The 18,556-nt window shown below is 37.0% G+C and overlaps 1 protein-coding gene across 1 annotated transcript in view; it reads left to right on the top strand.

Moving 5' to 3' along the window:
* The window catches only part of AIDA (axin interactor, dorsalization associated), a 117,566-nt gene extending 100,063 nt beyond the window's left edge, over nucleotides 1–17,503 (top strand). Inside the window, exons 7-10 of the mRNA XM_006898033.1 lie at nucleotides 3,877–3,999; nucleotides 12,054–12,176; nucleotides 16,933–17,050; nucleotides 17,183–17,503. Coding sequence (XP_006898095.1) covers nucleotides 3,877–3,999; nucleotides 12,054–12,176; nucleotides 16,933–17,050; nucleotides 17,183–17,279 — 461 coding nt within the window. The 3' untranslated portion in view covers nucleotides 17,280–17,503. The remainder of the gene's footprint in view (nucleotides 1–3,876; nucleotides 4,000–12,053; nucleotides 12,177–16,932; nucleotides 17,051–17,182) is intronic.
* Nucleotides 17,504–18,556: the final 1,053 nt, after the last annotated feature.

Below are 18,556 nucleotides of genomic sequence, written 5' to 3'. Positions count from 1 at the left end.
CCATCAACAAACGAATGGATAGAGAAGCTGTGGTATATTCACACAATGGAATACTATGCTGCATTGAAAAACAAGGAACTCATGAAATATTATTCAAAATGGGTGACCCTGGAGGACATTATGCTGAGTAAAATAACTCAGTCACAAAAGGACAAATACTGAATAGTGCCACTGTTGAAAAACAAGACTGACATCCTGTTTGTTGGGTGAGGGGAGACTGAGAAAGATGGTTTCAATAAACTATACTACATTGAAACAGATGAGGGAGGAAACTGTTTAAAAGGGATATGTGATTAGCTATTATTGTCATGACAGAAGTCCAGAATGAAGGCTGCATGTGGAGTAGAGCTGGTGGGAGCGACTATAAAACAATGATAGAATTTTTCTTTTACTTTTCAAAGAGAAGAGTTTATTGGGGGGAGGGAGGGCTGGGAGAAGAGTGCATCAATGAATGAATGGAAATCCAAAGTTTGTAAATTTTCATTAAAATTAATAATAATAAAAAATGAATTCATTGCCATCTAAGGTCATAAAGACTTGCCCCTGTAATTTTTTTCCAAAGAGTTTTATGGGTTAACCTTTTTTTTCTTTTTGGATTATTGATCCATTTTTAATTAACATTTTGTATGAAATAGCTTTATTTTTTTTTAAGATCCAGTTTCCCTAGGTCATTAACTTTTAAAAACTAGATAATCACCTTTTAAACATTTTTTTAAAGAAGTCATAACAAAAGTATAAAGACATATGTAAGTCTTTTTATTGTTGTGTTGTGTACCATCAAGTTGGAACAGACTCATAGCCAACTGTTCAGTCAGGTTTTTTAGAGGCTATAAATCACGTGGAAGGAAACTGCCTATCTTTTTCCTGTGAAGCAGCTGGTAAAATAAAATCTCTTCCCCTTGCGTTGTCAGTACAACTCTTACCACTAAGCTATCATAGCTCCCTAGGAAAATCCTTAATATATGTTGAAAATGTAAATTGTTAAATGACTACAAATACATTAGAAAATTAGCCAAAAGATATTTTGAATTTTCTTTAGTAAGTACGTGGTTTATAATTATATTGATGTGTAAGTTTGGAACTATGTTGTACTTTTTTGCAGGATTGAGCAAATAAGTATGCTAAGCAACTGAAAAGAAAGATCTTCAGTGTGGCAGAAGAGAGATGGAACTATGAAGTAAAGATAGGGCAGATTCTCTTGAGTAGAGAATTAGAATAAGATTAGAATATGAGATATCAATAATAGGGATTGAAAAAAGAAATTCCATTTAACCATTTATATAGGTAGGTAAATCTCTTCCCTAGATTTTTCCACTGAACAAGAGTAATAGCAATGACATTCCAGTAACAAGAAGCATATCTAATACTCAGATTCTAGTTTCTGCATACTCTTTCCCTCAAAGTGGAACCATATTTCTTGCAAAGTAGCTGATACAAGGCCAAGCAGAGAGAAGGCTGATGGGAAACACTTCCTGTTTTGTTGCTCTTGAGAGAAGTGTTGACAAATGTTGGGGATATTACAGAAGGACACAGGAATGAACTATTTGAGTTTCTCATTTTGATGTGTTTTTCATACTGCCAACACTTTGTCCAGCAAAAATTTTCTTTCCTTCAGTATTGCCAGTTGAGACTCAGATTTCTATGAAAATGGAAAAGAGAGAATAGAAAATTGAAACTCAGTTATCTTCCTCTGTTTAAAAACTGAGTTCAGTCTTTGTTTCCAGCAATTCTCAGAACCAGATTTTCCACATGAACAAAACAAAGCAAAAAACTTTTCTTTTATGCCGTTACTGTGTTACTGTTGTTTGCTGTTGGGTTGGAACCAGTCTCTCCAGCTGACTCTCCAGCGTGTTTTCAGAGGCAGTTAATCTCAAGGGAGAAGATTGCCCATCATTCTTCTGTGGAGCCGCTGGTCGATTCATATTGTATGCCTTCAGTATTGTAGTGGTGCTTCTTGCCAGTTGTTGTTGTTGTTGTTGTTGTTGTTATGTGCCGTCGAGTCGCTTGCGACTCATAGCGACCCTGTGTATAACAGCCCTAAACTCTGCTCTGTCCTGTGCCAATCGCACTGTCTCTGACATTCCCATCCTGATTATCCCAGTCACTGAATCAATCCACCTCATAGAGGGCCTTCCCCTCCTGCGCTGTCCCTCCACCCTCCCAAGCATGATGTCCTTCTCCAGTAGGCACCAGAATTCCCTACTTTCTACCCTAAATAATGCAAATTTTCCAAAGACATTTTTAGATCAGAGAGTCTTTGAGAGTAGATTGTGTGGATCTGATAGGAATATAAATCATCTTCCAGAAAAATTTTATAAATACATACACCCAAATTTTTAGTAAAAGTTCACAGTTGCTTAATTTCCTGACATTCGTTCTATAAGAATCCTGGATTCAGAATGTCAATAGGTAAAGGCCATACAAAGGAAGGCATTGTAAAAAGCTGCTATTTTTATGTAGAATAATCTTCCCTAGCAACAACAATAATGGCCCACTAAGGAGTTCTGGTGCCCTAGTGTATAACATACCTTAGCTGCTCTTCAGTGGCTCAGATCTTCAGTTTCTCTGTGGAGAATGATGAACAGTCTCCACCAGGAAAGATTTGCAACCTCAGAAACCTGAATAGAGGGTCTCTGTAACAACAAGCTGAGGCATGTCGGAAATCTTAAGGATGGTTCAGGATAGGACAGGGTTCCAATTTTTTATTCATAGGTTTGTTTAGCAGCATGTAACAACAACATGAGTCAGAAGTGACTAGATGACAGTTGTTTAGCCGCCACGGTAGTATCATGCCTCTAATGTCTGTATTTCCATTGTCCTCTAATTTGGTAACATTGAAAAGTAAAATTGTAATATTATTACTACTACTCTTTTTATACGTTTTTGAAATAAAATTTTCATATCATAAAATTTATCCATTCTAAGTGTATAAGTGCAACAATTTTGTTTTATAAAAACCTCTTCTTTTTTTAAATTAACTGATTCCTTTACCATAAGTTCTTTATCATTACAAGTAAGTTGAGTAGAATTTAAAGACTGTCTACCATTATTCCTTATAAATATTAAGTTCTGTAGTTCGAGGTACTGTGTTCTTAATGAACTGAAATGGAATAACTCAACTGTTTACTTGTGTCTTTCTCTCTGTAAAGAGTGTATGTATGGGAAGTGGAGACTTCCTGGGAGACCTTCCAGTTTTTAAAAGAGTAATATATATAAAAATTTCAAACATATTTGTACTTTTGTGGCTATATGTAGCAATTTCCATAGTACTTTTTTCCAAGATTATAAATGAGGAAAAGATTAATTTATTATAAATTATTTCTTCCATCAGTAGTAATTAAAAGATTTGCTGGTAGAGTCTGGAATTAAGTTTCTCAGGACTTTTTTCCTTTGTTCTGGTGCCTCATGTTAAAATTATAACTGTTAAATATATTACTATATTGCAATTTAATAACGGGGTTTCCTAGAGTTGAGTTTTTACTAAGCGTAAACTGATAACTTCTGCTTTAGTGCTGAGTATAAAGTATTAAAGACCAGATTTGTCTTGTATGTAATCAAACACTTGCCAGAAGAGATACTATGAAATATTTTGTTCTTTGGAAATCAGACTGATGTATAGTAGGACCGCAAGCCCAAAGGTCAACAACCCAAACCATCAGCTGTGTTGCAAAAGACAAGTGAGTTGTCTCCTCTCATAATGGTTGGGAGCCTCAGAAATCCTATGGAGAACTGCCCTATCGATATCAACTGAGGGCAGTGCGTGTTTAATTTATTTAGTCAGCTGAGAACAATGCTGCATCTTCCCTATGGTTGTTAAAATATTTACTTTGGGATTATTTATGGTACTGATTCTTACTGGTGTTTCTCTGTTGGCAGGTACTTTGTTACCACGGTTGCCATCTGAACCAGGAATGACGTTACTCACAATCAGAATTGACAAAATTGGTCTGAAAGATGCTGGGCAGTGCATTGATCCCTATATTACAATGAGTGTAAAGGGTAAAGAACTCTATCTACATTTTATTTCTCTGGTGAATTTGGTAATGTTGCTTCTCATTTAGAATTTTTTTTCTTTGGGTTTTTATGTTGTTTTGTTTTGTTTGGATTGTAAATCCTATTGGTAACAGATCATAACATGCATTGTACCTCCAGCCAGATGGATTGATATGCTGCTGTTCTTAGGTGACGTTAAGTTGAATATGACCCATAGCAATCCTATGAACAACAGACATGAACCTTGCCTTACTTGTGCCATTCTTACGCATCCTGATATATTAGAGCCACTTGCAGCAGTCACCATGTCAATCCACCTGGTTGAAGGTCTTCCTCTCTTCTAGCATCAGGTCCCTTTCTAGGCAATAGGCCCTTCTAACAACATGTCTAAAGTATGTGAGTCAAAGCTTTGTCATCTTTGCCTCTAAAGAGTACTCTGGCTGCATCCTTTCCAAGACCTATTTGTTATTTTGGCCATCCGTGGATGTTCAGCACTCTTCTCTAGCACCACAGCTCAAAGGTTTCAGTTCTTCTGTCATCCTTATTCATTGTCTTACTCTCAGATTCATATCAAGTGTTCTGAAAGACCATAGCCTGAATCAGACACACTGTAGTACTCAAACTGACATTTACTCCTCAATAATTTGGAGAGTTCTCTAAATGAAGACTTTCCCAGTGCAATATGTCTTCTGATTTCCTGACTGCTAGTACCAAAGTTGTTACTTGTAGATCCAGGTAAGATGAAGTTATTAACAGTTTCAATCTTTCCTCCGTTTATCATGATGTTGCTTTTCAGTCCAGTGGTAAGAATCTTTGTCTTCTTGACAATGAAGTACAATACTTATTGAAGGCTGTATTCCTTGATTCTTTGAACAAGTATTTCAAGTCTTCCTCACTTTAAGCAAGCAAGGTTGTGTTACCTGAGTAATGCAGGTTATTGATGAGTCTCCCTCCAATCGTGATGCCACATTCCTCTTCCTAAGGTCCAGAATTTAAAATAATTTGTGCAGCATACAGATTGAATAGATGTGGAGAGAAAATACAACCCTTCTCAATTTTAAACCATGTAGAGTTCCCTTGCTCTGTTTGCATAACAGCCTCATCTAGGTATAGGTTTCAAATAAGCACAATTAAGTGCTCTGGGATTCCCATTCTTCTCAGTGTTAGCCATAACTTGTTATGATCCACACAGTTAAGTGCCTTTGCATAGTCAATAAAGGAAAATAGACATTCTTCTGGTATTCTTCACTTTCAACCTGAATCCATCTGACATCAACAATGATATCCCTGGTGCCATGGCCTCTTCTAAATCCTTCTTGAACTTCTGGCAGTTCCCTATCTATGTACTGTCCTAGCCATTTTTTTAATGATCTTTAGCAGTATTTTGCTTACAAGTAATATTAAAAATATTGTTTGATAGTTTCCACATTCTGTAGGATCACCTTTTCTTGGGAATGGAACAAGTATGGACGTCTTTGAATCTGTTAGCCAGTCATCTGTCCTCCAAATTTCCTGGTATAGTCTTGTGAGAGCATCCCTGGCTGTATCTGTTAATAAGGTTAATTGGTATTCCGTGGATTCCTAGGGTGCTATATAGTTTGCCAGTGCCTTCAATGCAGCTTCCACTTCCTCCTTCATTACCATTGGCTCCTGCTCATATGGAACTTCCTATGATTCTGTATATTCCCTTCATCTTCTTTTGATTCTTTCTGTGTCATTGCAATGGGCAATATATTGATTTTCATTTACTTAACAACTAATTGTTAATTAAATCAAAGTAACCAAGCAATTTACACCTGATTTTTTTATGAAATTAAAACAGTTCAGAATCTGTTTCAACAAAAGGCTTTCAGGCAGGCCTCAGCCAACTTTTAATCCCAAAGGCCCATCCCCTGGGTCTTAATCACTTTAAATAAGAGGATTCCAGCCCAGGATTGACATGGTGACTGTAATAATTACTGGAGTTTAGCATGGTGGACATTGGGAAGATGGCACAGGATAGGACAAGGTTCCAGTCTTGGTTTTCATAGGGTCACTATGAGTCCTAGACAACTTGACAGCACATAACAATAACAACTACAGTGGTAAATAAGCTCTGGTGGCCTAATGGCAAGAAGTTGCACTGCAATCCCAAAGGCATGTGGTTCAACGCCACCAACCACTCCATAGGAGAAGGATGAGCAGTCTCTTGCCTTGCAATTAACTGCCTCTGTAAACCCACCAGAGGGTCAGCTAAGTGTCAGATACAGAATACATTTCAGAGATTTAAGGCAAGAGTTTTCCTGTACATAACTTATGCTCTTATTTGCTAATTAGAAGTGCCAACATTAGCAGGAGAAGCTACTTCCTTCAGGAAACTGGTTATCAAAATATCCTTTACTTTCCACAATTGTGTGATTTTCTTTACAAACCTGGTATTCTCCCACTTTCTTCAAACCACTACATTAGACCCTCTCCTTCGTAGTCATATATTGTTATTGTTGTTATGTGTTCTTGAGTCATCTGCAATTAACAGTGACCCTATGTACTGCAGCTCTGAAGCCTGCCCTGTCCTGAGCTGGTTTCCCTGACTCTGACACACCTACCCCCATTGCCTCAGTTACTGTATCAATCCATCTCATTCAGGGTCTTCCTCTCCTGTGCTATCCCTCCACTCTTCTGAACATGATATCACTCTCCAAGGATTTGTCCAACCTGGCCATGTGCCCAGAGAACCTGAGACAGGGCTTCAGAATCCTAGCCTCTAAGGAGAAGTTTGGTTTCAACCTCTCCAAAACAGACTTACTTTCTTGGTGATCTATAGTATATTGAAGACTCTTCACCACCACCACAACTGAAAGCATTGATTCTACTTCTGTCATCTTTAGTCATTGTCCAGCACTCTGATGCATAGGAAGTAATTGCAAAACCATGGCCTGAATCAGGCACACCTTAGTATCCAGACTGACATCATTGGTTCTCAGTACTCTGGAGAGGTCCCTGAAAATTTTCCCAGTGCAAATTCATCTTTTGACTACTGGTGCCAATAGTTGATTGTGGAGCCAAGCAAGCTATAATTGTAAACAACTTCATTTCCTTGTCCATCTATGATGGTGCTGCCAGTTGGCCCAGTGGTAAGAAACATTTTCTTGCTGTGGAGCTTTAATCCATATTGAAGACTACAGTCCTTGACCTTCTACAGCAAATGCTTCAGGTCCTCCTCACTTTCAGCAAGCAAGGTTGTGTCATCTGCAAAACTTAGGATGTTGAGTCTTCCTCCAATCTTGATGCCTCATTCCTCCTCATAAAATTCAGCCTCCCAAATGCTCTGTTCTGCATATAGATTGAAAAGATGTGGAGACAAGACATATCCCTAGTGCACTCCTTTCCTAATTTTGAACCATGCCATGTTTCCTTGCTTTGTTCTGAGGACTATTTCTTGGTTCAAGTGTAGATTTCACTTCTGAGATTCCCATTCTCTTCAACGTTAGCCAGAATTTGTTGTGATCCACACAGTTAAATGCTTTTGCATAGTCAATGAAACACAGACAGATGTTCCTCTAGTACTTTTTGCTTTCTGTCATAATCCATCTGACATTGGCAATAATGTCTCTAGTGCCATGACCTCTTCTAAACCCAGCTTGTAATTCTGGCAGTTCTCTATTGATGTACTGTTCCAGCTGTTTTGGGATCTTCAGCAAGATTTTGCTAGCATGTGATAATAGTGATATTTGTTTGATAATTTTCATACTCTGTCAGGTCACCTTCTTTTGAAATGGGTAATAAGTGTGGAATTCTTCCAATCAGTTGGCCAGGTAGTTGACCTACAGTGTTCTTGGCAAAACCTGGTAAGCATGTCCAGGGCAGCATCTGTTTGTAGAAATATGTCAATTTGTATTCCATCAATTCCTGGGGCCTTATTTTTTGCCAAGTTCTTCAGAGCAGCCTGCACTTTCTTTTTCATCACCATTGCCCCTTGATCATACATTGATTCTTGAAATTCTTCTGTGTCAACCAATTCCTTTTTTGTACAGTGACTCTGTCCTTTCATCTTCTCTTAATGCTTTCTGGATTTCTCAGTATTCTGCCCATAGCATTCTTAGATATTGGCCACTCGAGGCTTAAATTTGTTCTTTAGTTCCTTCAGCTTTAGAAATTCTGAGTGAGTTCAACCTTTTGATTCTTTTACTCCAGTTCCTTGCACATTTCATTATAATACTCTGCTTTGTCTTCCCAAGCTGCCTTTTGAAATCCTCTATTCAGCTCCTTAACTTCTTAATTTCTTCCCTTGCTTTGGCTTCTCCGTGCTTTATTGCAATATTCACAGTCTCTTCTGACATCCATTTTGGTATTTTCTTCTTCTTTGTAATGATCTTTTGCATTCTTCTTGGATGATATTCTTGATATCCTTCCATAATTCATCTGGTTCTTTAGTGTTCAGGGCCTTAAACCTGTTCCTAATTCAGTTTTTAAATTCAGGTGGGATAGACTCAAGATCAGATTTTTATTCCTGTGGATTTGATTTGACCTTCTTTAACTTGAATTTTAATTTGCTTATGAGTAATTAATGGTCTGTCCCACAATCAGCACATATTGGGTAATATTTTAGAGGTCATAGAAATCTGCCAGGAGGTTGTCAGGAGAGAAAAGAAAATAGGACACATCAAAGCCATGGCTTAATGCAGTGTAAATTAAGTATTTCTTATCATTAAATGTATTATTATGATTGTTGTTGTTGTTGTTGTTGTTATTGATAACTGTCTAGTTGAGCACAACTTATAATGACCCTATGAACAAAGTGCCTGAAGCCTTTCTATAACTGCAGTCACTTATCAGAGTTCCTAGAATTTCCAGAGGCATGCTATGTAAGAAGTGAATGCCACTTAAACAGAATTAATGTTAGTATTTTACTTTTCTCCTATTGTTGTTGCTGTTAGGTGTCATTGAGTTGAGTATGATTCATAACGACCCTATGGACAAAAGATCTGAACCCTGTTCTCTCCTGCACCATCATCCTCACATTTCCTGACATATAAGAGCCCATTGTGGCAGTCACTGCATCAGTCCACCTCACTGAAGGTCTTCCTCTCTTTCATCAACCCTTCACCCTTTGTAGCATCATGTCCCTCCTTGCAACATGCCCAAAGTATGTGAGGCAAAACCTCATCATTCTTGCCTCCAAAAAGCACTCTGGCTGTCCCCTCTTCAAGACATACCTGTTTATTCTTTTGGCCGTCCATGGGGTGTTCAGTGCTCTTTTCCAACACCACAGCTTGAAGGCGTAAATTATTTTTCTGTCATCTTTATTCAGTATCCAACTCTCAGATGTATAGCAAGTGATCTTTAGAAAGATTATGGCCTGAAATCAGATGCACCTTAGTCTTCAAACTAACATCTTTACACCTCAGTAATTTGTAGACATACCTAACTGTAGATTTTCCCAGTGCAGTGCATCTCCTTATTTCCTGAATGCTGGTGTTAATTGTGGATCCAAGCAAGATAAAGCTGTTGACAGTTTCCCCATCCTTCATAATGTTGGCTATCATTCTAGTGGTAAGAATCTATGTTTCTTGACATTAATATGCAATCTATACCGAAGTCTGCATTCCTTGATTCTCTGCAACAAGCGCTTCAAGTCCTCACCTTCAGCAAGAAAGGTTGTGTCATCTGCATAATGCAGGTTATTGATGAGTCTCCCTCAAATCCTGATGTCACATTCTTCTTCATAGAGTCCAACATTTCAAATAATTTACTCAGCATACAGATTGAATAAATATGTAGAGAGAATGCAACCCTGACACATTTCTCTCTCAGTTTTAAACCATGCAGTGTTCCCCTGCTCTGTTTATACTACAGCCTCCTGGTTGAGGTATAGATTTCACTTGACCGCATGAATTGCTCCAGGGCTCCTATTCTTCTCAATGTCAGCCACAATTTGTTATGATCAATCACATTGACAGTCGGATGCCTTTTCATAGTCAATAAAGCACAAATACACATTCTTCTGGTATTGCTTACTTTCAGCCAGGAGCATGGAATTTTCTCCTGTACAGTATGTCAATTCAGTTATTCATTGCAGATAGCTTTTCTTATCTTTGCCTTGAAAAGAAAATTACAGTGTTTCACTTATTCTCTTTTTATCAAGCATTCTCTATGGACCTTGATTTGTAAGGCATTAAACAGTTCTTTTAAAAGTCTCGTAGTGATTGAAGATGATGGTATATAGTTTTCCAGTAGGAACTGCGTAATTAGTCCCAATTGTTTACTTTAATCGGTAAATTGTGGCCAAAGAAAGATATATAGACTAAAAACAGGACAAGCACTTCAATCAATCATAGAAATAAATTTAGATATATGGGTTCATTAGTATCAAAGACAACTTTGCCTTAAAGTAAAAGAAAAAAGAATTCCTTGAGGAATACACACTGTAACACACAAAGCCTTTTCAACAATAATAAAATAGATAAAAAGAATCTTGTATCTACTCAGAGTCTACCCATGTTCAGCACTTTGACCCCATTGATGATGCTCTGAGAAAAGCACTAGAGATGATCCATTTCCATAAGATCATTATTAAGTGGGGTTAAACCAGTTCTAACTCTAAGGTACCCTATGTCCAACAGGACAAGACTTTGCTTAATTCTGAATATTCCTTCCAAGTTGTTGCTGTATCTGAGTCATTTGTTGCAGCCACTATCCCAAACCATCTCATTGAGTATCTTCTTTTTTTTCTGCTGGCCCTCTACTATACCAAGCATGGTGCCCTTCTGTAGGAACTTATCCCTCCTGGTAACATAGCAAGTAAGGTGACATAGTATCTCACCATCTGACTTTTAGGGCCCTACTGGGCAGACTTCTTCTAATGCATACTTGTTTATGCTCTTGTCAGTTCTTGGTGTGTTCCATATTCTTTAAGAATACCATAATCAAAAGACACGATTCCTTTTTCCTTCTTCCTTATTCATTTTCCTGCTTCCATTTGCTTAAGAGAAAATTGAAAATACCATGGACTGGGTCATGTTTTCATGACCATCTTAGTTTTCAATATAACATCTTCTTCGCTTTGAAATACTTTAAAATTCTTTTTATAGCAGATTTTCTCAATGTAATAGGCTGTTTGATTTCTTGACTGCTGCTGCCATGGACATTGATTAAGCAAAATGAGTCTTTCAGTTTACTATTTTCTCCACTTTTCCTGATGTTTCTTTTTGGACTGCTTGTAAAGACTTTGTTTCTTCTTTTCTGTTGAAGCATAAAAATTACATTGTAGGAAGGGATATGAGGTAGTTCTACTAAACAGTATCATAGAGTTGTAAGTCAGAATTGACACTCAGCAGCAACACTGGCAGATATTATGTTGTGTTACCTTTGCACACATATTAAACTGTAGCATGTTTTAGATAAAAATCTTTAGGAAATAATCAAATGTGCTGACTTGTTTTTTGAGGAGAATGTATGTGTGTGAAATTACTGATAGAAGAGTTTTATTGTCCTCTAACTTAGGGACAGGAGAGGAATTGTAATAATGGTAGATTAACACCTTTTTAATTAGAGCCAAGTATGGTATATCAACATATTCTAAACTTTTATTGTATTGAACACAATTAAAATATTTTGTTGTATGTAATTTATCACAATAAATAATGATATCTATAGAACAAAGATGAAAACTGTTCCAAAGCTATTATTTTTACAGAAGCCATCTCTCTCCCCCATGTTTTCCTTGTGGAGAAAACCACACTTTCCCCTACACCACTAAGATTCCTTAGCCTACTCACTAAAGAAATCAAAAAGTTCTTTTCATTTCTTAACCATAAAGATAACATTTTTCCCCCACACGTTTTCATTTCTACTTAGTTAATGCAAGACTCAAGTCCTTGAGTTCCTTCCACATAATTCTGTGGAAACTAGCTCTTCAGGCACCTGCTAACACTAAATAATAATTTCTTCTAGACGAAAAATATCCTCTTGGACTTCTTCAGACCTCTTTAGGAAACAACCCTTTGCATGATTTTACATTTTCAAAATTCTGAGAATATATATTTAATTACTACCAAAGAGAAACTTGTTTTTTTCTCCAGATTTGAATGGCATAGATTTAACTCCTATACAAGATACACCTGTGGCATCGAGAAAAGAAGATACCTATGTTCATTTTAATGTGAATATTGAGCTGCAGAAACATGTGGAAAAATTAACCAAAGGTTTGTAACTAACACACTTGGTTTTTTGTGGCCAGAGCCTTCGTCTTCTCCATGTGCCTAGGGGACCTAGTATAGTGGGTATCTGGCCGAAGTAAAAGTCACATAGTATTTATGGATTTGAGTGAAAAATGAATGAAATATATTTTTTATGTGGAAGTGATGAATTTATCTAGCTTTATAATAAATGTCACTAGTCCGTGAATGGCATAAACAGATAAGCACTTGACTCTTAGTACCAAAGTTGTCTCTTCCAACCTCTCCAGCTGTGCCTCAGAGGTTAGCTATGGGAACCTGCTTCCCAAAGCTTATAACCTTGAAAATTCTATTGCTCAGTTCCTATTTGGGAGCACTCATGGCTTAGAGGTAAGGAATTTGCACCACCAACCCAAAAGTACAGTTCAAATCCACCAACTACTCTGTGGAAGAAAGATAGGTGGTATCCTCCTATGTAATTTACAGCCTCTGAAAACCTGCTTGGAGGGTCAGCTACGAGTTGTTTCTGACTCAATGGGTACTCAGCAACAACAGCAGCTACCCACACCCAGAGTTACCATGAATCTTAATCAACTGCTCTGAAAATAATAACAACAAAAACATAATAAATATTACATTTAAATAATGTTATTGTTGTTGTGGATTTTCAGAGACTGTACATCACACAGGAAGAGATTCTCTTTCTTCTGCAGAGCAGCTGGTGATTTGAACCACAAGCTTCAGGTTGACCATGCAACTCCTTACTACTAAGCCACACCAGAGCCTCCCTTTAAATAATAAAATGTGTGTGTGGGGGGGAAATGTGAAATTAATACTGACTTTCACAACAAAATAGAATGACCATTTACTTTACATTAAAAAGGTCATGAAAGCAGGAGCTCCCTCAGGTTTCCTAATAATTATGTTTTGTGGTATAGTGCCTCACTTGCTGGGCTGCCAACCAAAAGGTCAGCAGTGTGAATCCACCAGCTGCTCTGCAAAATAAAGATGGCCAGTCTCTTACCATAACACGCCCAGCATTGGAAACCTTGTGCAGGGTCACAATGTGTCGGAGTTGACTCAAAGATAGTGGCTTTGGTTTTAGGGTAATAGTGGAGAGCCAGTCTATCTTCTTGCTGTATTTTATTGCTTAGAAAGGTACCATAACTTACAGTTAGTTTGCTGATGTTCTGAACTGCTATCTGTTTGGCTCCAACTTAGAAACCCACTGTACAACAGAATGAAACTCTGCCCTGATCCTGCTCCCTTCTCTGATTCACTACTGTGCTTAAACCTGCTGTTTCCATTACTGTGTCAGTCCATCTAAAAGAGGGTCTTTCTCTCTTTTGCTGGCCCTCTACTGTTCCAAGAATGATAGCTTAGCTGCTCCTGACAACATGCTTAATATAGATGAGATAAAGTATCACCATTCTTGTCTCAAAGAAGTACTTTAGTTGCTCCTCTTCTAAGATAGATTTGTTCATTCTTTTGGTCCCCTGTGGTACAGTTGGTATTCTTTGCCACCCATAATTCAAAGACATCAATTCTTTGGTCAACCTTATTCTCCTGTGCAACAGAATGATGAAACAGTCTCCTCTGATAAAGATTTACAGCTTCAGAAACAAGATAGAAGGTTGCCATGAAGTTTTTGTTTTGTTACTGATTTTTATTTTGCCTTTTGAATTGGAGTCATTAAGCTTGGGGCTCAGCATTCTATTAACAAGCTCACCAGATTGCTCTGATACAGCCCAAAGTCAGAGAACCACTGTGTTCCTTAGAATCAGAACTTACTCCTCTCAAGTTGATTCCAGCTCAAAGTGAACTTCCATCTGGTTTTTAAGACTACAAATCATAAAGAGAGTAGACTGCCTATCGTTACCTAATGGAGTGGCTAGTGGATTCCAACTGCTAGAGAAGAACAGCATTTTGGCTAGAAACAAAACAGCCCAGGCCTAGGCCACCAGAGCTCCTTGTGTTTTATAGATATCTTAATCAATATTGTTGAAGACCTTTTAGTAGGAAGTATACCTTGTGAATAAAAACATTTTTCCTGCCTCTTCAGCTCCATGTCTTTGAAAAACTTTCTGATGTGGCAGGGAAATAGTTCATGAACTGACTTTTCATTTTGTTATGTTGTGGTCTTGATGACTTATCATTTTTTTTTAAAAACAGAATTCTGTTAAAATCTTGACTTAATTCATTCTCTCTGTACATTTATTATTTATAGTTGCTGTAACTATTATGGTTTTAATTGGTATTATTCCTAATAAGCATACTTTGTCTGTTTCTAAGCATTTCAGTTAATCTTCCTAGACTAGTCTCACTTGACATTTTCTTCTTTCTTATTGATAGTCTCAAATGCAAAGCTATACATACCAGGGAGACAGAAACATTAATTACTGATGATGCAATGGTTAATAAAACTTTATCAGTTCCTCAAAATGATGGTAACATCTTCAATGGAAGAAAAGGAGGAGGCAATAGATCCCCTACCTGAATAAAAGTGATCTGCCACTTTACAGATCTCTAAGATTATGCCCCTCTATCAATGTGGGAAGGAGATGAAAAATCTGTCCTATGGTGAACATTAGTGGGCCACATACCTAGGGAAGTGTGGTCCCAGTAGATTAACAACTGTCCTGCCTTCTGGGTGTTGGGAGATGAATGGTTCAGATAGTATGCCCTTCTGTCGCCTGCATCTTGTTTTTTGAATTTTTCTTTGTCCTTTTGATAAACCAACACAGCACACTCCATTTGGTCCCAAGTGTCAATGTGTTATGATGTACTTTTCTAAGCACTTAGACTTCTAGTTCCTTGTGAGTTTTGCCATTGATTAAATTACTAAGTATGAGTTGATTGGTTTTTCAAAGCCAAGATACAGCACTGCTCTGATTAAGGCAGCATTAAGAGGTAACCTGTTAAGAGTAAAACTGATTTGTTTCTCTCTGCCTCCATGGTTTCTTTAGAAACAGTTGTTTTTAACTGTTGCCATGAGGCAACTTTTCCCTTTGTTTCAAATCTCAATTCTCCCCTGCCCCCATATTTTTAAAATTTTATCTTGGTATGCATATAAAATTTGTATACACGTGTCTCATTCACATACATTGTATTTCACACAGTCTTCAAACACATTGTTTCGTATGGTATTACGGTATGATAATTTTGTCTTATAAAACCAATCACCATTATTCTATGTCCACTATCACCCCAGGTTTCAAATCTCAATTCTTGAGCTTCAGGAAGAGAAAATTGTCATATTTTGTTGGCATTTCATCATAGGAGTGAGATGGGGCTTAAAATTGGGCTTGTCCTTTCCAGCTTGACCTCAAAGAAATTTCAACTTCTGCCATCCTGATGGTGACAGAGTAGAACTATATCCTATAGGGTTTTCTAGGGAACTCTGGTAGCCTAATGGTTAAGAATTTGTGCTGCCAGCCCAAAGTTCTGTAGTTTGAATGTACGAGCTGCTCCATAGGAGAAAAATGGGCCATATCCTCCCATGAGATTAAATGCCTCTGAAAACCTACTGGAGGATCAACTGTGAGTTGATTCCAACTTGATTACACTTAACAACAAAATGGGGGTTTCTCTTTCTAGACAAGAGTTGGAATCATCTGTAGCATGCAACAGTAATCTTTATGGGAGCAGGTTGCCAAGTCTTTTTCACTTGGAGCATTTAAGTGACTTCAGACAACGAACAATACCATTAGCAGTACCATCAAGGCTGCCTTCTTAATGATGTCTTCATCACCCAGGCAATCCCTGGAAGCAGTGAGTACTTTGAACACCAGAAAAATCTGGAAATAGGTTATCATTTAAAAAGAAGGGCAACATGTGATTTTGTTGTATTAATTCCAAAATAATTAAAAGTTTCTGTTTCAGATAAAATGATTCAAGTTTGAATTTTTAATAGAAAAATGAAACAAAAATTCACTGGCATTGAATAAATTCTGACTCACAGTGACATGATAGGACAGAACAAATTATTTCATGAACTGTAAATCCTTACAGAAGCAGACTGCCTCATGTTTCTCCTGCTGAGTAGCTAGTCGATTTGAACTGCTGACCTTTCAGGTGTTAACCATGTGATTTATATACTGTGCCACAAGGGCTTTTTTTAAATTTTATTTTTAATAGTTGAAAAGACAATATTTTTTATTTATTATACTAGTTTATTTATAAAATTCATTTTAATACATTGTTTTCCAGACCAGATTCTTCCAATTTCCCTCACCCCGCCCCCATCAAATTGTGCAGCCCCATGATTAATCCTCCCCTCCTCTTGCACTCTTCATCCCTCTGCTCCTCCTCCCCCTTGGATCCTCATACTCATTCTATAATAATGGTTTTCTACAATGTCTGTCCTTGGGGAACTGAGTTCAACAAGCATAATGTTCTCCCAAGTTAGGTAATAATTTACAAAATTGTCCCTGCATGCTGCAAAGTATTCCATTGTGTATATTTTTTAATATCTTGAAATGTTTCATATACAGTATTAATACTTACCAAGAATATTCTTCATTCTTTTTGTAGTATTTAATATTTTATTTCTTTGTGAGTTTATGATTCCATAAGTGACATGTAAATACTTTGAAGTTAGCCTAACTCAAAAAGAATTTTGCTGAACTTTGTAGATTGGTTGATATGGAGACATTTATGAGTAGCAACCATAGTAAGTTCTAGTTAGTACAAGGAAGACTCAGTATTTGACACAAGTTGTGTATACTGGCATAATAGAAATTTCTAGACCTATGACATTTGTGTTGCCTTTTAAATTCCTAAGGTGCTGCAATCTTCTTTGAATTTAAACACTACAAACCCAAAAAGAGGTTTACCAGCACCAAATGCTTTGCTTTCATGGAGATGGATGAAATTAAACCTGGACCAATTGTGATAGAACTGTAAGTGTATGCATAGAGAATCCATTTTAATTGTTTGGTGACTAGTAAGACTTTCTTTTATATTCCACTTATCTAGTAGGTAATTTTGGAATTACAATATTTTAAACAGTGATCTTTCTATTATGGTTACAGATACAAGAAACCCACGGACTTTAAAAGAAAGAAATTGCAGTTATTGACCAAGAAACCACTTTATCTTCATCTACATCAAACTTTGCAGAAAGAATGATGCTGAAATGAATCTCCTGGAAAGGCTGTGACTTTTTTAATTCAGTAGAAACCATTATAGTTCTATGTATCATATACATTCTTAACAGGTCAGAAGTGAGCCATTCCCTTGACAATAGGCCAGAAGGATTTCCTTGTTACCGCAGTACCACAGAATTTAAAGTCCTACAAATCACTGGTATATAAGATTCCTTGTGATGAAGGCTTACTGTAGATTTGGAGACAACAGTCTGTCTCCTCATGAACCACTACTCCTATCTTGCATCCCAGAACAACACTAATAGGTAGAGGATGCTCAACTTTAGACTTCAAACAGGAAAAATGCATGAGAGTTGCATATACATCTACACACTTCTGCATCAACATAGTCTTTTGGTTTTCCATTTGCCTCCAGACTTTGTATTGCTGTAGTTTGCACAGTATGAAACTGCTTTCAGAAGACATAGGTGTCTTAAATTCATCCTGATCTGATAGCTTTTCTGTCTGATAGGAATGTGCATTGGCCAGACCAGGTACCTACATAGGAGAGTGGCCCAAATTGTGGCAGTGAGTTTTCCAGATAGTCTTTTTTTTTTTTTTTTTTAAGTTCCGTTTGAGTTCTTCATTACATTGCTCTTCCCAATAATGACTCTTGGCTTAAAATCCTTTTATAGTAATGATAAATTTTATGTGTAGTCAACTGTCATAAATTAGTTTTCTAGTGTCTTCTACATTATGTAATCTAAAACTCTTAGCTAGACGCTAATAAGATTGTAGCACTAACTGCTGTTTTTCTGACAACTGATTGTGAATTCTTCAACATGTGCTCAGTTCTTACAGTAATGAGTATGCAAGTCCAGAAAGATTTTAAATGTTTTCCTGATATAGATAGAGAAGACTACCATTTATTTTCTATTGATATATACTAAGAGTCATTCATATGAAAATATACAGATCATTAGCTTAGTATAATTTGACTATTATATCTTTGACTTAATTGGGGGAAAGCAAATGTTTCATATTACAAGTAAGTTTATATACAGAACTTTAAGGTTTCTGGTAGGCTTTCTATTGCATGAACCCAGGATATTGTAAAATATTTACTATTTTAAATGAAAAGTGCTAGCATGAGGAGAATACAGTGTCAGTGCCTGGCCTACTTTAAACTAATGTAATCCAAACATACCTTCCAGCGTGTTTGATTTTGTAAGTTAAGTAATCACAATAAGTTATTTCAGCCCTTGCACTTTAAGAGATCTATTCTTTATTTTCAATTATTTCCTTTTTTTTATTATTCAT

The sequence above is a fragment of the Elephantulus edwardii genome, unplaced genomic scaffold (assembly GCF_000299155.1).
Source record: "Elephantulus edwardii isolate Elephantulus edwardi_28Jun2011 unplaced genomic scaffold, EleEdw1.0 scaffold00218, whole genome shotgun sequence".
NCBI classification, from domain to species: Eukaryota; Metazoa; Chordata; class Mammalia; order Macroscelidea; family Macroscelididae; genus Elephantulus; species Elephantulus edwardii.
Note: the sequence above shows the minus strand (reverse complement) of the source record. Positions and strands in the feature narration are given on the sequence as shown.